Raw genomic sequence first — 21,034 nt, forward strand, 5'->3', positions numbered from 1 at the left:
GATACTTTTATCCCCTTCCCTTGGTCAAGTTCATTAATGCACTGTACCAGCATTAAAATGAAACGCTTTCTGTAAGGGTCATATTTCCAACCAATACACACAAGAAAAGGGGGACAGAAAGAATATAATAGAAGCACCATGCACCCAACTGAACAAGTAAAATGTCACAAAATATTGAGAGACCCAGCACCCCCCTTCACTGGCTGTACCCCCCATACCGCCTATAGGCAACCACTATCCGAAGTTTGGGAATTGTCATTCCAGTGAACATATGTGTATTTCTATTACATATGTAAAACTTCATATATAAACAGTATCACAGCATAGGTATCTTTCTGCAATTTGCTTTTTCAGCTCAACAGTTTGCAAAACTGACCAGGGTGGTATGCTTGGTGATTCCACTGTTGCCTACGTCCATTCTCTTTCCTGGCCCACTTCTGATTTCAGCCACAGTAACAGCCAGCAGTTCTGTGCCAGCTCAAACCATTCTCTGGGGATCACCTACAGACCCCGGCACACACCTTTTCTTTTCCTTTTTGCCCCAGCAGAGCCAGCATGCATGGGCATCCAGCCTGGGAAGTTTGAAGAACAAATGCCTCCCTCAATGGGGAGCAGGAGCCCATGGATCTCCAGCTTCCCGTCCTTCTCCAGGTGGACAGGTCCTGAGGCATTCTGTATGTACGCTCCTCAGGAGGCCCCAGCAGAACTGTCCATAGCAGTGACCTTGATAACTCACTCTAGTCCTGGTTTCTCCTCCTTCCCTGTATCACTCCCTGTTCCTCTTTCCTGCTTCCCAGGATCACCTCCCCGGATAAAGGCACCTCCCCCCACATGAGTGCAGGTCCTCAGGTCCAGCCCAGTCTCAGGAGAACACACACTGAGCAGAGTTCCGGTTTATTCATTATTGCTCTGTATATTCCACTTTTATTGGCCCAATTTATTTTCAAAGACTATGCCCTTTAGGATGGAGTGTTACAAGAAGTCAAGCTGTTAAGCGACACTTGATAGCAGAGAAATTATCATCACAGGAAGGAATACCAAACTTCACGCAATCTGGCTCCTGAGCGGTTTATACTGTGCTGTGTACGCACGTGTAGACAAAACTGAAAGGGAGGCTAGCAACTACTTCGTTTTCTCTGGACAGTGAGATTGGAAGCAAAGTTTCCTCTTTTATTATTTTTATGCAACTGTCCCATTTCTATGTAAAAACATGAATCACTCCTAAGGAGGAAAAAACAATAAAGGCTATATAGATTATCTACAGTTGATATCAGCAGGATTCCTACAATGAATGACTCAGCCTAGAGGAGGAGGTCTCATGGCAGAAGGAAGCAGGGAAGGATCCAGGGGCCAGAAGAGGGCGTGTGAATGGCCCCTGGGTACAGAAGAGAGGGGCTGAGGGGTAGAGAGATGGGCAAAGAACAGGAGCCCCCAGCATCCAGCCCCCTCTGCCCTTCCTAGAAGGGTCCTGAGAGGATTCTAGAGCCTCCTGTCCCCACCACAGCCCCAGTCTTCCAGAGAAAAGACTCCACCTCCAGCTCTGGAGAAGACCTCACTGGTCTGAGGGTAATTGATTTCCCTTAGCTGGTACTGGTTCAGAAATCACCATGTGGTCCAATCTGGGCCAATAAAATATAAGAAGAGATCTGTTGACAGCTTCTGGAAAAGCTGTTCTTGGCCCATAAGGAACTGCCAGGAACTCTATCTCCGCCTCACGGGAACTCTCTGCTACAGGAAACCACAGGGGAATGAAACAGCCTCAGGACTATGGAAACCAAGAGGGCAGAGACCGATAGAACCCGGATCCTTGATGACAGAGCTGCTGGGACCCACAAACCCATCACTCACTCCGTGCTTACTGACAGGAGCCAACCAATTTCCTGGTATGCGAGCCAGTTTGTGGTCCCACTCCTAAAGCTGAAAGGATTCTAATTATCCCACCTGCCCCTCTGAAGGCTCTTCTGGCTGTCCATTCCATCCTCATTTAACCCATACATGGTGTTGTAGGGGTCATGGCGCCCTTTGTCCCAAACCTCAGATCCCTTCTGAATGTCCTGATGCCAATCACCAGGATCTAACCAAACCCCAAACCTGACATCCCCCTTTATCTCACCCACTACCAGCCTAGTGTAGTAAACACCTGAGCCTTTCAATCAGGGAAGTGTGGAATTACCTGCTAGCGCTTCCAAAATACTTCCCATGTGGCAAGTACTTTACAAAATGTAGCTCATTAAATCTTCACACCCACTCTTTCAGGCAGAAACTATGATTATCCCCAGTTTACAGGTGAGAACACTGGGCACTAATGCTCCAGGGAAATCCTGTAACTCAATCCTAGGTCACACAGTAAGTCCCAGATTCAACCCCAGAGCTGCCTGACACCCCTGTCCTCATTTTCTTTTTAAAGATTTTATTTATTTATTTGAGAGAGAAAGAGTGCATGGGGAAAGGCAGAGAAGGAGAAGCAGATGCCCCGCTGAGCAGGGAGCCGGAGGTGGGGCTCAATCCCAGGACCCTGGGGTCAGGACCCAAGCCAAAGGCAGACGCTTAACCGACTGAGCCACCCACATGCCCTGTAGTCCTCATTTTAAACCACAACTTCCCTCCTCCCAGAAACCCGAGAGAAGCAGGTGTTGCCCTTGGCTGGCAGATGGACAGAAAAATCAGACTCAGCCTCAACTCTATTACCTCAAAAAATACCATTCATTCCTGGACACTAGCCAAAGGCATTTCAAAGGTCCAATCATGGGATATATCTTGCTTGCAGAAACTACAGGACATGCTCATCTGAGGGGGTAAAAATCATGTCATAAAAAGCGTTATCAGGACATCTTGTTTTTAGCTATTTACAGTGGACATGGGACTCCAAAAGAGCTCAACTCAAATCAGGCTTTAGGGATCTAAGGTAGGTTACCACCCCATAAAGGGTTAGGATGGATCATTCTCTTGGGGCGCCTGGGTGTTCCTCTAGAATCATTCTGGACTGAAGCGGGTTTATTGTCCATTCAAAAAAAAAATTCAAATTTAAAGAATCATTTTCTTTCTAGAAATCATTTTCTGAACTCTTATTTGTAAAAGACGCCTACATGCATGACAGAGCTCAGTTCCACGATTTTCTTACTGTAACTTCTGTGGCCTGCCCTGCTCTTCATTAACTTTGTTAACCTACTCCTGTGGCAACCCCCCCCCCCGACATACACTTAGACCCTCACTGAGTCCCCTGAGGCAGGTGACCAGGCCCCAGTCCCCTCTGTCCTCCTGGCCACTAGCCCAGCTCCTGGCACGGATCCTGGCACACAATGAACCCTCTAGAAGTATTTATCGAAAAAAGCATCTAGCCGTTAAGAGTTGGAGCTATCGGTGACCCTCTATCAGTCCCCCTCCATCACTGAGACAACATTCCTCTCTTTCCAATTCTCTATCAGTCCTTCCGGCTAGGTCAGGGAGAAAAGCTCAGTATGGTGCTAAGTTTCTCTGAACACCTATGGCTCCCTGGCTAGTTTTCCTTTTTAACCAAAAGAGCAGGCCTCCCACTAAGAACAGGCATCGATGCTAGCTAGAATAACGTCGCTTTGGGTTTATCTATGGCTTACCCTGATTTACCTAGTGACGCGACTTTTCTGTTATGACAGTGACACAAGTCTCCTTTTCAAACACATTTGTTTGAAAAGTGAGTCAACCACAGTGGGAAGAAATGTTAAGCAAAAACGAAACAGAGGCAGCCACGGGATTTGGCAAAATTAATAATACAAGGGACTCCTTTACGAATAACTGAAGTTTGGGAAACACAGACCTGGTCCAGTTCTCCCCTTTAACAGACAGGGAAACTGGCTGAGAGAGGGAGGCAGGGCCTCTCCTCTCGGCCCCAGGGATGCTGGAGACAGGCCCAGGTCTTGCCAAATCCAGCTCGCTCTGGGCCTTTCCCAGGACCAAAAAGCGGTGAACACCTGCTGATCTTACTGATAACACCTGATGGTCAGCTTCAACTGCTGGCAGAACAAAAGCCATTGTGCAAGTGTTTAAATTTTTGCCCTGTCACATGGAAACAGTGCCCAGGCTGACTAATTTCTTCCCATCATTAAAACGCGAAGATCTGCATTAGTCATCACTCAAGCATCACCCCCATAAATGCTACCTCTGGGAAAGGTGTTGGGTGTTCCCTGCCCCGGAGAGAGACAACCTAAAAATGACATGCCCCTCAAAGGGATGCAGCACTGGAAATCTGGCCCAACCAGGGAAACAGTGGGCAGCCTTGTACCCAAGGAGTGACAGAAGGAACCAGGTAGTTAGTTACATAAGACACACACAGATCCCTTCCGCCCGGCAGGGCTCAGGCCAGTGAACCCCTGAAAAGAACTGGGAATGATGCTTTCCACCCCCTCCATCCCTGCACAACCTCCCACATCCTGCTAGACTTGGGAGCCACAGAACCTGCTGTTGTCAATCTCCTCCAGTCACCCAACAACCCTGATGCTGTTTGTACAGGGTGTGACCCCAGGATTCCAGTTTCCAGGCACTACTGTAAAAATATTGTCACTAGCTCCATGGCATGGGTTTGGGTTGTGCTGGGTTTAAGACCACACCCAGGGCAGCAGAAATCTTGGCATCAAGCCCCACCATGATCCCAGGTATCAAAGCACCAGGACTAGAAGGGAGAGAAAACAGTGCCCAGAGCCAAGGCAGAGCCAGGCCTGGCTGGAGGAGGGCAGTCGGTGCACGCCCCTTTGTTCCAGACGGGAAACACACAAGGCAGTGAGCACGGTCTGTCTCATCTCCAGCATGGCTGCTCCCTCTTCGTCCTTCTCAGCTGAGCCCTGGAAAGGGTAAGTGGGAGGTGCGGGACTTTCTAGTAATAATGCTCGTGCCAGCATCACGAGGGCAGCAGCTGTCAATGGTCACTGCCCATGACCAGGAGCAATGCTAAGGGCTTTAGATGCGCATTCTCTTTATACCTTAGAACTCAGTAAGGCAGAGCATTTTATTTTATTTTAAAGATTTTATTTACTTATTTGATATAGAGGGAGTGAGCACAGGCAGGGGGAGCAGGAGAGGGGGACTATTCCAGGACCCTCCAATCACGACCTGAGCCAAAGGCAGGTGCTTAACCAAACTGAGCCACCCAGGCATCCCCAAGACAGAGCACTTCATTATCATATTCTGCATATGGAAGACAGGCTCCTAGAGGTGAAACAGCTTCCAGGGGTCAGCCAGCTCTCCAAGGTCAGAGCCAAGGCTCAGACCCACCCCAAGTGCATCACTGGGATGGGGTCACAGCCACTTCCACAAGAGCCAAACCAGGAAAGAAACCGGGGAGTGAATCTAAGAGACAAGGATTAAAGAAAAAAAAAAAAAGAAGAAGAAGAAGAAGAAGAAGAAAGGCAAAAATGCTACTTAAAACAACAGATCCATTAGCCAAACGGGACAAAAGGGAAAGTGGGGGAAGATATCAAGAATAGTTGGCACCCATTTTCTGTCCTTAAGGAACGCTTGGCTGGAAGATCAGGAAGTGTCTCTAGCCCACGGTTCCTGCCGGCAGCTACTCAAAACCCCAGGTCACCTCTTCTAAAAGCAGCTCACCAGGTATGAGGTACCTTGGACCCGTTTCTGGGAGTATTCCCACCCACCTCTCCCCTTCCAAGATAATCAGGTCACTTCTTCCTCCAGTCTGAGGGGGCCACCGCAGGTCAATGAAGGAGGAGGAGGAAAGGGGAGGAGGAGGGCAAAGACCACCATTCATGGGGCCCATATTATCTGCCGTGTGCTTTGTAAGGATTGTGTCGTTTACTCTTCAACAACGGCAACAGTCAGGGCACGACGACAGCCTGGGACACTGAACTTCAGAGAGGTCCGGCAACTTCCCCTGAGGCTCCCAGGCAGTCCGCGGCAGGGGCTAACTGACCCACAGTCGCGACCACACTCGGGAACCTAGTTCAGTTTGCATCTGGAAGTGGTTTCCCTCCCTCTCCTTTGCTTCGAACACGGGTAGAACAGATGACTCCATGGACCAGGTGTCCTGAGGGCTGCTGAGGAAACGCTTCAGAAACACCAATACCATGGGGATGCCTGGGTGGCTCAGTTGGTTAAGCCGCTGCCTTCGGCCCAGGTCATGATCCCAGAGTCCTGGGATCGAGTCCCGCATTGGGTTCCTTGCTCGGCAGGGAGCCTGCTTCTCTCGCTGCCTCTGCCTGCCTCTCTGCCTGCTTGTGTGTACTCTCTCTGTCTCTCTCTCTGGCAAATAAATAAAATCTTAAAAAAAAAAAAAAAAATTAAAAAAAAAAAAAAAAAAAAAAAGAAACACCAATACCATGAAGACCTTAGGGCTGCATAAAATACTCAGACTTCTAAAAGCTCCCAGATGGGTAAGGGTGAACCAAGCTGCCAACGACACTCTGTTAGGCTCATATTGGAGACACTGAAATTGCTAATGGAGTCGAGCAACTAAAAAGTAGATGAATTTCCACGCTGGGCTTCACCATGAGACAAGGGCATAATGGTTACCAAACATAATAACTATTATTAAGAGACCTTGGCAATCCCAATAAAAGTTGGTCCTAAAAACTTTTAAGAGAGAGAAAGTAGCTGGAACACCCCCACTCTGTGGTTGACCATAACATATTTCAAGACCAAGGGAGACTCGCAAACCATGAGCCTCAACCAAGACCACTAATTTTAATGCTGGCCCTGGTTCTGCAGTAACTCAACGATGAAGCTTGTTACAACAAGCAGTAAGATCAAATGGTTTCACAAAATGTTTCCAGTCCAGTCTCTTTGCTCCTGAGACAATGCAATCTCCTTTCCCCATTCTGATCAAAAGGCAGCTGTTCACGCAGAACTCCCCAAAAGTAGAAAAAGATCTGTTAAGATTCTCCACAGGTGGTATTTTTTTTCTTTGTATTTCTCTACAGTCTTGCAATCTTCTTCTAAGAACTACAAATGCAACTTTTTAATATTAAAGAAATACTTAAAAAAATACTTAAAGGGAATTCTGAAGGCCATGCTGATGGCTCTCCTTTGAGGAAAGGGTTTGACTCATAGTTGGCCACATACTCAGTGGCTGATCTGGGATGTGCCTCAGTTTCCTCATCTGTATAATGGGGATTATAACAATAACTACATCCCAGGGTTGCAATTAGGCTTTACTTAGCTATTAGTGAAAAGCATCCTTCACAATTTTCTGGTACAGGTAGGTGTTCAAAATATATTCACTATTATTAGTGAAACTGTGATTATAGTGACTCTCAGTGGATCCCATTTATATTCATTTTCTGGCCTCACATGGCCACTTGGAAAAGGCTTTATTCTCTAACGGTTGAAGCAAATCACCAATGTTCAGAGAATGACAACGAAGTGCTGAATTCTTTACATTCAGCATCACTGTCCCCCAAATGAGGGTGTTCTACTGGGACCCCAGACCCAGAGGTCCACTACACAAAATTCCTTTTCTGGTATGGGCTACAAATGATCCCATTTTGCATTTCTGAAAGCAAATACATTGCAGACCAATGAATGCATCAGACTTATTATTCAACCCATCTATGTTGGAGGCTGTGTATTTATTCAATAACTTCTTATATTCCTACTAGGTGCCAAGCCCCGAGCCCCAGAGATGAACCAGAGATTGAACACCTGCCCCTAGAGCAGAGATGATCCAGTGGGAGAGCGAGAAACAGGCAGGTCAAGAGACCTACGGAGCTCAGGAAGTGATGACATGAGACGGCCCACGGCAGGAGAGCTGCAAGTGTCCCTCCAACCTCAGGTGTGACCGCCCATGGTGTCAAACAAGTGTGCCAAGAAGAAGGGACAGGAAAGGTCATTACGGTGATGAGAGATGCATGCCCGACAGGAAGTATAATGTGACAGCTGGATCATTTCCTCTAAAGGACGCGGGCACAGGAGAGGCATTCCCCAAGCTAGCCTCTTCAGTGCCGAGAAGGAACGTGACAAGCCACCGTACAGGTGCCTGCCGGCCAAGATCCCTATGGCTCCTGCTCTTGGCGCGCTTTCTGGGTTCTGCCCCTAGACCGCCGGATGGCTGCAAGCTCCTCTGAGAGGTCCCCAGGCATCCCAGGAGCACGCGCTTGGTCTTCCAGCCTCTGACTCTTATGAATCTTATGAACAGAACCCAGGACTCTGCTCAATTACTACACAGCCAAGTCACAGTGGCCATTCAGGCCTGAGTCCAAAGACACCAGCACCTGTGGTCCCCTGAAGGGTGGTTCCTAGTCCCCCCCTCCCCACCTCTGGCCTGCTTTCCCCCACCGAGGGAACAAATCACTTTGTTCTTTCGAGGAAGCAGCCCAGGCCCAGCCATGCCACACACCCCCCCCCCCCAAGACGGGAGAAGGCCAAATAACCCTTGTTTCCCTGGAATATCTGAGAAATCACTTCGGGGGGTACAGGGAAATCGGGGTGATTCACACAAGCAGCACAGTACCAGCATGGTAAGAACTTGATTGTTTTCTTGGGGGCAGCAGGGGAGATGGAGGAATCTGATTTTAGCCACCGAGAATCTTTTCAGACCCCAGCCTCCACGGGAGGCCTGCCTCTGCCTTGCTCACGAGCAGCACGAGGAGGCGGGAAGTAACACCATTCTTGTTTGTAGATGGAAAGCTGACTGCTACTTGCTTTTTTTTTTTTTTTTTCATCTTAAAATCTGAATTTATGGGCCGCAGCAAATTTACATATGCCGGCCACAAATCCCCATCCATTTCCCTATAGCTCAAAAGCCCAAATTCCACCCTGTGTTCTCACTATATCTAAACGGAAATTCCAGGGAAGTCGTCTGGCATGGCAGAAGCTGACCAGCCTTATGAAAATACCCAGAAAGGTGACCCATTTAGTCAAAAGAGCTTTCAGATCTCCATGAGAAAAGGAATTCACGCTAGCATAAAGGGCCTTCAGAGAGGGAGAGCAGGGGTGTTGTGTAAACGCCCAGACCTTGCAACTAATCAGCCCAGCGGTTTCTGGGGAGGCTGAGCACTGAGTGGGCCCCCCACCCCCACCCCCAGCAGCTTCCTCTCTCTGGAGTGCTGCAGGAGATGCCCTTGGGGACACCAAGTTCAGCTCCGGAGCAGCTCCCCAGAGCTGCGTGCCCCTGCTAGGGGCCCTTCACAAGGCTCCCCAGGAAGAGCCGGGGGCTGCTGGCTTGGAGTGGGGAGTGGGCAGCTGCTTGTGCCAGAGCAGCCAGACTGATGAAGGCCAACACTCCCGCCAGGAGAGAATGGCTCTGGTCAGCAGCAAACACAACCCCACATGCCCCACTGCCTGTTAATCTTTAAAGGTAGGAGAAGGAGCGGATGGGGCTTGGGGTCCTTTCTGAGAGCAACCCAACAGCGACTGTGACAGAGGATCTCCCGGCACAGCTATGTCTCCACCCCCATGGGGTGGGCACCGCGAGCCCCGCACCTGCAACAAGGGCACCTCCTCCTCACCCGTGGCTTCTAGGCCCCCCAAGAAAGCCCTGCCTGGCCGTCCAAAGCAGTCTTCAACTGCTCCCCACTCTCCGAACCCGGCCCCAAATAACCAAATAAAGGCAGGGGAAGAACTAGAGTTCCCCCAGAACTGAAGAGGAGGCCCCAGTTAAAGTTAAACAATGCTGGTCGAGGCAAGGCAAATGGGCCCCCCAAAATTTGTTTTATAGAAGAACATTTCAACTGCACATTCATCAAGGTCAAGTGAGTCAAGCTGCAAGCAACACAGAAATGAGCAGAACTAAACCAAAGCTACAGAAAATCTTTCACTACAGCGTATCTATTTTACTTTTAAGTGTGAAACCCAATTAAAAAAAGAAAATACTCAATAGTTTGATGCAGGCAAGCATTGTGCCTGGCATGTGCAGGGAGGCTGATTTGGGCCTCAATTTTCTCATCTGCAAGATGGAAATAAATACAAAGCCACTTTGCGGGCTCCACGATGAGGATGAGAGCAATAAAGGGAAGGCACTCAGGACCATGCTTAGTGGATAGCAGGCACAGGAATGAGGTAGACATTCTGCTCCAGGATACGTGTGCACATCTAACATTCAGTACACCAACATCTCATCAGCTTGGATCCTTGGAAAAGCCAAGGAACATGCAGGAGGAGGACAAGTGTTCTCCTACCAAGCCATCTCTCCAGGCGAGGCTGTGATGATGAGGGAAAGGAGGAAGTCAGATGCTCTGTCAAAATAATTCCAACTTAAAACCAGTCTCGGCTAAGTGAAAAACCAAACTGTCTCTTTGCTTCTCGTACAAGAAAATCTTAACCAAGGACATTCTACTGCATAGCAACTGGTCAAAGGGGGATCGGGGAAGTTAAAAGTTCTTTGCTATGTTTTGTAACCAGACAAGGAGTGTAAGTAAAACCCCAGGAAATTTTTTTTTAGAACTGAACCGTTTGCAGAAGAGTTACAGCAACCATCTACAATGTTTCAAACGACTGTATTTAAGGCAAGTGCTATAAGGCTCTTAGAGGAAAGGCAGCACTGGAGGTATAGCTCAGTATGATTTTGAAAAAGAGAAATCATGATACTAAGGAGGTAGAATTAAAATACCCAATAGCAAAAAAAACCAACAAACCAATAGTTCCATCCTTCATACTGTGTGTAACTCCTCTCAGGTACTTTTATCATTTTGGTATAAAGAGCCATTTGGTTTTCTAATCATCTTTCCCAAAAAACTCTCTCCCTAGAACACGGGCTCAATTTCCCGAGAAAAGCAAGCAAGGCACTTAAAAGCTGCAAGGCCACTTTCCAAGCCCCCGCAGAGGGAAAGTGCTGTTGTTCATTACACAGTAACCTGAGCCAATCTGGTGATTATTGAGCATGTTTAATGGATAACTAGATTTACAACAGTAATGTAAGGTGGCTTCTCGTAGACTGTCATGAAAGGCAATTTTCATCATTGTAAGAGCAGGAAATAGCACACATTTAGACTGAAATGGCTCATTCCATTGCGTTTATTCATTTGGTTCAACTTGTTGGGGGAAGCGGACAGAATTAGAGATCCACCTCCTTCACTGAGGACAACTAAAGATCAAAACTAAGTGCGGAATAGCAACAGGAAGGGGGTAGGGGGGATAAAATGCAGAAACAGGCCCTTGGGGGCCTCCCAATGGGGCCTCCACAAGGGCACATAAGAATATCCATTAGAACATAGGAAAACTAAGCTTTACTAATATTTAATATACAGGCTGACAGTAATATATGTATATAGCTTGTGAATTTGCATATATGAGAGAGGGACACATTAAAATTGTTTGATAGGAATGACTGCAGTCACAGTCAAGAAAGCCCCAGAGTGGGGCGCCTGGGTGGCTCAGTGGGTTAAAGCCTCTGCCTTCAGCTAGGGTCATGATCCCAGGGTCCTGGGATTGAGCTCCAAATCGGGCTCTCTGCTCTGCAGGGAGCCTGCTTCCTCCTCTCTCTCTGCCTGCCTCTCTGCCTACTTGTGATCTCTGTCTGTCAAATAAATGAATAAATGAATAAAATCTTAAAAAGAAAGAAAAGAAAGCAAGCAAGCCCCAGAGTAGATGATCTGTTTCAGCTGAGTTCACCTACCCCATGCCAAGCACCCTCAAGGAAGATGCCTGGATGGCAGCCTCCAGCCTCAGAAGACCCTTTGTGAGGGTAGCCCCTGCCTACCTCTGTGCCACCCACTCCTCTGACCTCCAGCTGACAAAGCCTTCCACTGTGCCTCACTGTCTCTTCACCTGCCTAATTCTATTCAGGCTTGAGGTCCCAGCTCAACAGTCCCTCCCTCCAGGGAGTCCTCCAGACTACCGACCCCAGCCTCAGGGAAGGCACTCCTCCCCCCAAAGCCCCCACCCAGAAAGCCTGCCATCTTCATCCTCAAACCCACAGCATGGCAGGCAGCTGACAGTAGCAACTGGGAGCGGGCTGGAAGTAAAAGAATTTCAGCCTTCACACCTGACCTGCTCAGTCACACCAACATTTTTAACAAAGTCGCCAGGACATCTGCGTGTGCTTGAAGGTGTGAGAAGCACACTCCCAGGTTACTCTCTCCTCTGCACCAAGCAGTGTATGAGGCAAGCTCAGGGCCTGACTCTCATTATTGCTGTGGCCCTAGCATGGGGCCTGGCTCACAGCTGGTCTCTCCTACATTCGCTGGAATGAGGAAAGGAAGAAAAGACCTTAGGAGGCATCTTTGACAGAGGTTCCAATCTTGGGGAGGTGGTGGGGGGACAACTACCTAACACCAGATGACAGTGGTAATACAGGCCAGAGAGTAGATGGAAAACGAGACAAAGTCCCAGACCTGGGTTCAGAAGCACATTGATAATAATAATGATACTGCCAGCATTGTGCTATGAACATATACTGGCCTCAGCAACTAAGACAGGAACTATTATTCTGCATTTTACAGATGGGGGACACTGAGGCTCACAAAGGTGAAGACAGTGGGCCAGAGCTGCACAGCTGTTAGGGAGAGAGTGGGGCTTAGCATGCTGGCCGCCTAGCTTCAAGCCCATATCCTCAACCATCCACCTGGACCTAGTTTAACCGAGTATGTGCTGACCGGGAGGCCATTTACAGAGAAAGCAGGATGACGTGGTACCCTGGCCACGAAGCCACAGCCAGCACGACCCAAAGGTTCTGAGCCTGGGCTTCTACGGCCCAATGAGCAGGGCAGCCGTCCTCAACTACCCTGTGCACCCGCCTCACCACATAGAACCCAGGATCCGGGCAAAGAGGGGAGGGGAAGGGCCCAGGAGACCAAAATTTGGTTCCAAATCAAAGCCCTCCTTGAGCACAGACTCTCCAAGAACGAGGCAGCTGCTGACTGGCACGCGGGCTCCGCCACTGCTGGAAGAGCACAGCAGAGCCCAACTGCCATCTGGAAGTGATTTGGCCCAGAGATTCCTGAACAGGGTGGAAGGCTGGAATGACCAGCCACCCGGTGCTTCGGTCCAGGTCTCAGAAACAAAGCAGGCATGAATGGGCCCCGGAGGCAGCCGTAACCTAACCAGGAGTCCTCCCCTTCCAAGGAGGCCAGTCCACAGCCCTATTACAGCAAAGCAGCAGCAACACGAGCCAACCAAGCTGCTCTCCCCAGTGAGGCAGATTTTAAATGTCCTTTCAGTGCTCAAACCCTCCAGCAGTGACTTTTGAGAATACTGGTGGATGGCACTGTATTTAGTGAACAATCACACAGCACTCACTTACGTGCCATAAACTTTTCCAAACATTTTTAAGAATATTAACTTGTTTACTTTTTATAACAACCTTTGAAAGGAGGTATTTATCACCTCCATTTTAGTGATAAGGAAACTAAGACGCAGAAGTTTCTTAATGGCTACTTAGTGCCAAGTGGAACTTGAACCAAGAATCTTTGCTCTGAGCTACTACAAGAGCTTCCTCTCATTCTGTTACTTTGTTGCAAACGGTCCAGACCTTGTTAATTCTGACCAGCATGCTACTTTGCTACTTTTAAAACATTCTCTGCTACCTAGACACACTGGAATTTGCTAGGTAGTTCAGGAAAGAACAGGATTTAGGATTACTGTATTTGTATGTTATTTTGGTGGGGGCAGGACACAGGAAGGAAAAGGGGCGGAAAAGGGGCTGAGTGCCCCGCCCCCCCCGCCCCCCCCGTGGTGACCCACCACCCTGGAAACCCTGCCCAGTGACCCAAGGTCTTGGGAACACACACCCGCCTGCTCTGAGGCACTGGCCTGGCACAGGCACCTTAAGTAAACATTAGGGTCAGACCGCATCCTCCGAAAAGGAAAGAATTCCTTTTTCTAAAGGATCAAACCAAAACATACCACCCAAACTTCTAGGCAGAATTGATTGTCATTCTTGGGCTAGGAGACCCCTTTTTCTCCAAGTTGGCCAAGCTGCCCAGTGTCAGAAAGGTTTTTGGAAAAACAAGTAAATAAAACTGCCAGCTCCTGGCAGGCAACTAGGATTAAAAATGCCGAGGCCTCACTATGAACTGCCCAAGACAGAACAAGAAACTGAACAAACTCTTCAGCTCTTGGATACAGCCTAGAATGGGCCCACCTTACAACAACTCACAAAGAGGAATCCACAGCCAGAACTGTCTTCCAGTGAATTCTAGGCAGAAAAGCAAGTCCTCTGGCAGCTTCTGACCATCTCCTGTCTCCCAGTTGGGCGCCTGTACACAACTCCTAAGATTCCAGCAATGTACATGGCTGGGAGCTAGCAAAGTCCACAAAACCCTGTATTCATTCAAAGATACCTTCCCAGATTAATGGAGTAAAACACCATCCATTAAGTAACAGGAATATCACATCCCACACCCTCCCCCCAAAAAATCAGTTCAGTGAACACAGGGCGGCCACCCCCTCAACAAGTTCACTATGAAGATGCAAAGTGATTCTGCTCAGGTCCTGACGTGACACTCACCTCAGGGGACCCTCATTCTGCCACTCACCCAAAGTCTTGAGATCCCTGCTTTGCTCAAGACCAGAGTCTCAAAGTGTGGGCATCCAGCTGCCCCACCCCAACATCCCAGACTTGCAAAACTGGTGTTAACAGGGGCTCTCTGGTTAGGGGAGAGGGGCTGTGTTGTACTCGGAACACTGAAGAGCAGGTCAGTTAAGGATCAATTTCACAAAGGGACAGGCCCCGCCTCCAGTCACCACTTACAAGCTGGGTGACCTCTGCAAGTTACTTCACCCCTGTTTCCTCACCTAAAATGGACATCAGTAACACTAACAACCACAGAATAACAGCAACCATTTTCTAGGCACCTGGGCAGAACTAGGGCAAGCCCTTTACCCTCCCTTTGCTAAGGCAGATCGCTATGCAGACGAAGAAACCAATCTCGAGGACTCAATCAATGGGATCAATGGGATGATGAACAGAACACACTCAACACCGAACTGCAGCCCGTGTCTTCATCAGCACAACGCAACACAGCATAAGCCGTGGTACTTGAACTGAAGTCTGAGCTGGATGTGACTCGTTATCTCAAGGGCCAGTAGGGCCGGTCCCCAGAACAGCCCCAGGCGCAGGGGGAAGAGGCCTCAGGCCTCACCCCCACGGGAGTTCTGGCCCTTGGCAAGTCTCCCGCCAGGCTCTAGAGACTGGAAAACCTGTTTACGGTGAGATCCTTCCAAAGAGCAACAAGGCAGCCAATGACAGGAGTCATAACTGTGGCCACACTCTTTGACCCTGGAATGCCACTTGGGGGAATATCATCCGAGAAATCAGTTAAAAGGAGAAAATAAAATAAAACAATACAGCCTGTGGTGGGAAGCGGTCCACAGCAAGAAGCTGCCAACGGCCCACGGGCCCGCAACCAGAGAAGGGGAGGCTAACCCTGGAATGTCAGGACAATGGAAGATACCATGGCCTGGGTGAGTTCAGGAATGACAATCATGAGGGTTGAGTAGGAAAATGGGACCAGACAAAGTCTAGAATGAGAGCCCCAAGCTCAGGGCACTGATGACAAACCATGCTGCGAGCAGCTGCAGCCTCTGTAAACAGTTGGTAAATCAGGCAGTCCAGGATTTGGGGGCTCTGGTTTCATTTTTTGATTTGTTTTGTTTTTTAAGGAGATTTCATGTCATGTTTGGATACTCCCGGTTTACTTTAAGTTTCTTTGTTCACTTAATTAAATAAATGCACATTTTTAAAACAAAGACGAAGTGAGCTCAGTTGAGCTCAGCCAGGCCTTCAGATCCCTCAGTAGGAAAACTGGTTTCGGAAAAGGGAAAAATCCCAGGATGATTCTAGGGTGTTCCTTTCCCAGTTGTAGGAGATGGCCCCCAAAAGAAGAGGCAAGCATGTTACACAGCTCTGCAGAGAAGCCACACACACCCTCTGCCCCCCCCCCCTTGGGGCGCTGACTGGGCGGTGACAGCTGCCTGGGCCCAGGAAACAGGAAGCAGCCCTACCTGCCAGGACAGGTGTGGGGGAGGGAGAGGACAGAGGAGACTCAGCCTAGAGGGAACCCCTTTTACTCTAGAGAAAGTCCCAGCAGCCACACCCACCGCCCTTTCTTCCTAGCACAGAAGTCACCATAAGGCCTGGTTTTGTCAGGAAGGGACACCAGACCCAGGCCTGTGTCAGCTCCTCCCATAAGACGCTCCCCTGGCAACAAAGACACAGACACACACAGACACACACACACAGACACACACACACACACACACACAGTGTAGGTACACACATGTTCTACATATATGCTGTGTATCCATACATACTCTGCACACATAGAAGTGCACACACACACCCACCCACACTGCACACCTCTTGCCCCTACAGTCACAGCCCATACCCTCAGTAGCCTTGTGACCTTCCTGGAAGCTTTCAATTAGCCCAGGTCACAGTGGAGACCTGACCCTCATGCTCTCCCAGGTCTGGGGAGAGGAACCCGACACCAACTCCCCCACTCCTCTCAGGAAGACCCTAGTGTGGGGAAGGCAAGGAGAGGAAGGCAAAGTCTCCATTCATTGTACCCACTTCCTTCAATTCTCAGCTAGACCCTTCCTACTTCCATGACCTTGGGCACATCCATTAACCCTCTGGACCCCCTTGCCTATAAAAGAGGTCTAAGGACACCCCAACTAGCAGGATGTGTAAAGACAGAACCTGGAAGGCTGTAAGCACACAGCACCCACTAGTTTGGGCTCCCTACAAAACAGTAGTTACTATACCACCACTGCCCCTGAGTGATCACTTCTGCTTCAGAGCTGGCTCACCCAGAAGCACCCCGCCAGAGCTGAACTGGGAGCATAGGGAGCGAGGAGGACACACCCCCGCGGCTCCCCTTCCCACCTCGGGGCCCACACCCGAGCCGGAGACGCCCCACCGGGGCGACGAGGCCCCAGGCTCGGAGACCTGTCCCTCCCCAGGTCTCCCGCGGGGCATCCGAACCAACGCCCGTTGGTCAGCGGCTGGGCGCATCGCCCTGAGAGCAGCGGGGCAAGCGCTTCGGGGAGCATCTGACCAGGAACCCCACTTCCATGGACCGCAGACCAGAGGTTTCCAGCTCCCCGCAGGGACGCCCCGGGTGCGGCGACATGCTACAGCCCCACCACCCCCCGTGCAGCCCCAACCCAAGCCCAAGACCCACAGACCCCCAAGAATGCATGGTGAGGGGCAGGGCGGGGAGCTATCACACGAAATCCTAGCCCAGAGAAAAGCACCGGGAAGAGGGCCTAGGTCTCCGGCATCTCCATGCCCTGGAGGACAACGCCCCCCGCCTCAGCGCCCACACCCCGCCCGCAGCTCCTGGGCGCGGCAGGGGTGCTCGGCAGGGGGCCCTAGCCTTCCTCCCCACCCCACCCCCGGACCACGCGCGGAGACCGGAGGGTACACCGCGGCGCCTGGCAGAGCCAGGGCACTCACCGATGGACACGAGCTTGATGCTCTCACGGTCCAGAAACTCGAGCGCCACGGAAACATTCTCCAGCTGCATCTGGCGGAAGGTGGGCCGCTGGTGGTACTTGCGGTACATACGCTTCTGGCTGAGCACCTCGAGCAGCGCGATGAGCCGCAATCCATCGCTCAGGTCGGTCTGCAGGTTCCCAATGCGTTTGTTCACGCACTTGAGGTGCTCGTTGCACCAACGCGTGAAGGTGTTCTGCTGGATCTTCTTCCACGGCGCGTCCTCCGCCAGGTCCTTCTCGGTTACCGGCATCCTGGCGGCGGGGAGTGCGCAATGCGCAGCGACTGGCGGGGACTGGCGTAGGGAGAACCCAAGGGCCCGGGGAACGAGAACCAAAGCGGAGCGGGAGCGGGGCTCGAACTCGCTGCTACTAGAGCCGCGGCCGGGACTACTCTGCCGCCGCCTGCCCCTGGCCGCGCGAGGCGTCTGGACCGGCGCCTGCGCACTGAGCCGACCCGCCCTAGAGGCCCCGCCCAGTCCCAGCCCTTCCGCGGGAGTTCCCGGGCCACGCTCGCCCCCTACGGTCGTAAACATGCACTGCACCCGCGGCCTCCGAGGTGTCCCGGGACCCCGTGCTCTGTGCTCGCCACCTAAGCAAAAGGAAGGCAGTGGGGAGACTGGTTTAAGGAAAAGGTCATGCTCCCGGTCCTGGTCGTGGACCCGGTCCCGGAGTAGGGGACGTGCAGGATTAGGACCGGATGGACGGGGGCGGTGGCGGCGTGGGTCATGGGGCAGGGGAGGGAGGGGAGGAGTACTTGATCCACCTATAGGTTCAATGAGGGTTTTTATGGAGCCCCTGCTGTGTGCCAGACACGGTGTTCAGCACGGGAGGACACCATGAAGGAATGAACGTTTTATTCTTCATATTAATTAAACTCATCTGAATTACTTTATTTTCATTTGAAGCATTTATTGAGTGCCTACTGTGTGCGAGGGACTCTTAGCACCTGAGAACTAATATAAATAAGACAAACTTATTCCTAGACCTTGAGGAATTGCTAGAGTACTGGGAGAGAAAAATACAAATCAGTATCATAAACAGCTCAGTCATAGTAACAGAAATGAAGAACAGGGGCACCTGGCTGGCTTCAGCCAATAGAACATGCGACTCTTGATCTCGGGGTTGTGAGTTGGAGCCCCATATTGGGTGTATACATTACTTAAAAATAAAATCTTTAAAAAGCCAAAACAATTGGGACGCCTGGGTGGCTCAGTTGGTTGAGCGGCTGCCTTCAGCTCGGGTCATGATCCCAGTGTCCTGGGATCGAGTCCCACATCGGGCTTCTTGCTCCGCGGGGAGCCTGCTTCTCCCTCAGCCACTCTGTCTGCCTGTGCTCTCTCTCTCTCTGACAAATAAATAAATTAAATCTTAAAAAAAAAAACCAAAACAATAATTTGTGTATATCAGTCTGCCAATGCTGCTGTAACAAATCGCCAAAACTTTGCCTTTAAAAAAAAAAATCACAAATTTATTATCTCATCGCACTGCAGCTTAGATGTCCCTCATGGTTTCGCAGAGCTAAACTCAAGGTGTTGGCAGGATGCATTCCTTTCTGCAGGCTCTAGGGAAGAATCCATTTCCTTGCCTTCTCCAACTTCTAGAAACTTCCCACATTCCTTGGCTGTGGCTTCTTCCTCCATCTTCAAAGCCAGCAACATCAGGATGAGTCTTTCTCATACTGTCATCTCTCTTGTTCTCTATAGTCACATCTTCCTCTCTTTCTCTCTCTCTCTCTTTTTTGGTAGGCTCCAGACCCAGCATGGAGCCCAGTTCAGAGCTTGAACTCAGCACCCTGAGATCAAAGCCTGGGCTGAGATCAGGAGTCAGATACTTAACCAACTGAGCCACCCAGGTGCTTCTTCCTCTTAGCTGTTTTAAGGACTCTTGTGATTATCCGGCCCAGTTGGTTAATCCAGGGTATTTTTAAAACAACTGATTAGGGGCGCCTGGGTGACTCAGTGGGTTAAAGCCTCTGCATTTGGCTCAGTCATGATCTTAGGGTCCTGGGATCGAGCCCCACATCGGGCTCTCTGCTCAGCGAGGAACCTGCTTCCCCTTCTCTTTCTGCCTGCCTCTCTGCCTACAAGTGATCTATTTCTCCGTGTCAAGTAAATAAATAAAAACTTAAAAAAAAAACTGATTAAGCATTCTTAATCTCTTGCAACCTTAATTCCCCTTTGCCATGTAAGGTAACATTGACAGGTTCTGGAAATTAGGATTTGAACATCTTTAGGGACTGTTCTGCTGCCTACCAACACCATATATTGAGTACCCGCTGTATACTCATGTAAGCCTTGTGCTAGGTGCTGGGATATGGCAGAAACCTAGGCCAGACCTCTTCTGGCAAGAGCTGAGTAATTTTAAAAGTAGCAGCTAGCATTTCCTAAGTACCTGCTCTGTTCCTGTGCCAAGAGCTTTGCTAAACAATTCCTTTGCAATCGGCCCAGTTTGACAAGAGTTAACTGAGAGGTGAAGTGACTTCCCAAAGGCACACAGTACAGACAGAACTGGAACGTAGGTGTTTATGCGCACAGAGTGTCCTCGACCCAGGAGGGGACACATACCCTAGGCTTAGAGAGGGTCTTCCTGGGGGAGAGGAGTTGGGCAGGATGGAGTCAAGGGCTTCCAGCCTGAGGGTTGCCGAGGAGAAGCCAGCAGATCTGTGGTTGTAACATTTATACAAAGAGGTCATTTGCATATACCACTGAAGTGCTTTATTCAGACAGATTGCCTAGCTCATTGTAAAACAGCCTGCGGGAGTAGGGATGGTGGAGGGGGCGTGTATTACCTGGCCGTGGCCGGTAATTGGCATGCAGTAACTATGGGAAGGACTATTCCACTCCTTAGTGATTAAGTGAAGAGATTTGCTAGAGGTCAGCTAGTAAGGACTAGACAAAGCTGGACTTGAACCCGGTTCTAACTCAAGTCTGCACTATGTCTAAGGGATCCTGGAGAACCCTGTTCTCAAGCCTGGGTTTTGCCTTTGTCCACACCCTCTGAACAGCCGAAACACTAGAGGCCCTGTCGGTAACCTTTGCCTCCCCCCATGCTCCGAGGTTCCTGGTTCCTCCTGCTTTCTCCACCTAAACTCATCCATCACAACTTATCAGCAGGGTGTCTCAAGTGTCTCACTCCCTGAGGGACCTCCTCCCTGCCAGGTGAGACCCTTTCTTATGTAATTGTTTTCATCAGGTCTTGACACAAATAACAAAATAATTCTGCATGTAAATATCTAGCTCCTTTCACCAGGGCTGAGAAACCCCTGTGCTTTAGGACGAGTCCAGTGATTCTCTCTACCCAATCAGAAGATACTTGAGAGTTTTCCAGGGAGCAATTCGGGGTGGGGGGGGCGGTGAAGGGGACTCAGCAATCACTGTGGAGGTAGGTGGTCACCAGCTTCAGAAACAAGGAGAGGAAGGGGACGAAGTCTTCAGATCAGTAATTGTTAAAGGATGAAGGCCGAACCACTCAGGTAGGCATTTCTGCGGGATGGTGTCTTAACCAACACATTCCACATTCCACAGTTTTGCCTGAAAAGGCCTTCACTTAAGAAATACCCGCTCCCTGTTTTCTAAATTCTGTCCTGGGCTCCTCTGATTTCTTAGAAGAACTGCCCCAGGTGGGCAGTTCCAAAACCCAGGCTTTGGGGGTGAATTTTGGCTGCGATCTTGAG

The 21,034-nt window shown here is 50.0% G+C and overlaps 1 protein-coding gene across 2 annotated transcripts in view; it reads right to left on the bottom strand.

The window, feature by feature from the left end:
- FLNB (filamin B) overlaps positions 1 to 17,752 on the bottom strand; it is a 144,556-nt gene extending 126,804 nt beyond the window's left edge. For both annotated transcript variants that reach the window (XM_080814698.1, XM_080814697.1), the window contains exon 1: positions 17,321 to 17,752. In XM_080814698.1, coding sequence (XP_080670824.1) covers positions 17,321 to 17,612 — 292 coding nt within the window. In that variant the 5' untranslated portion in view covers positions 17,613 to 17,752. The remainder of the gene's footprint in view (positions 1 to 17,320) is intronic.
- Positions 17,753 to 21,034: the final 3,282 nt, after the last annotated feature.

The sequence above is a fragment of the Martes martes genome (genome assembly GCF_963455335.1).
Source record: "Martes martes genome assembly, chromosome: 1".
Lineage (NCBI taxonomy): Eukaryota > Metazoa > Chordata > Mammalia > Carnivora > Mustelidae > Martes > Martes martes.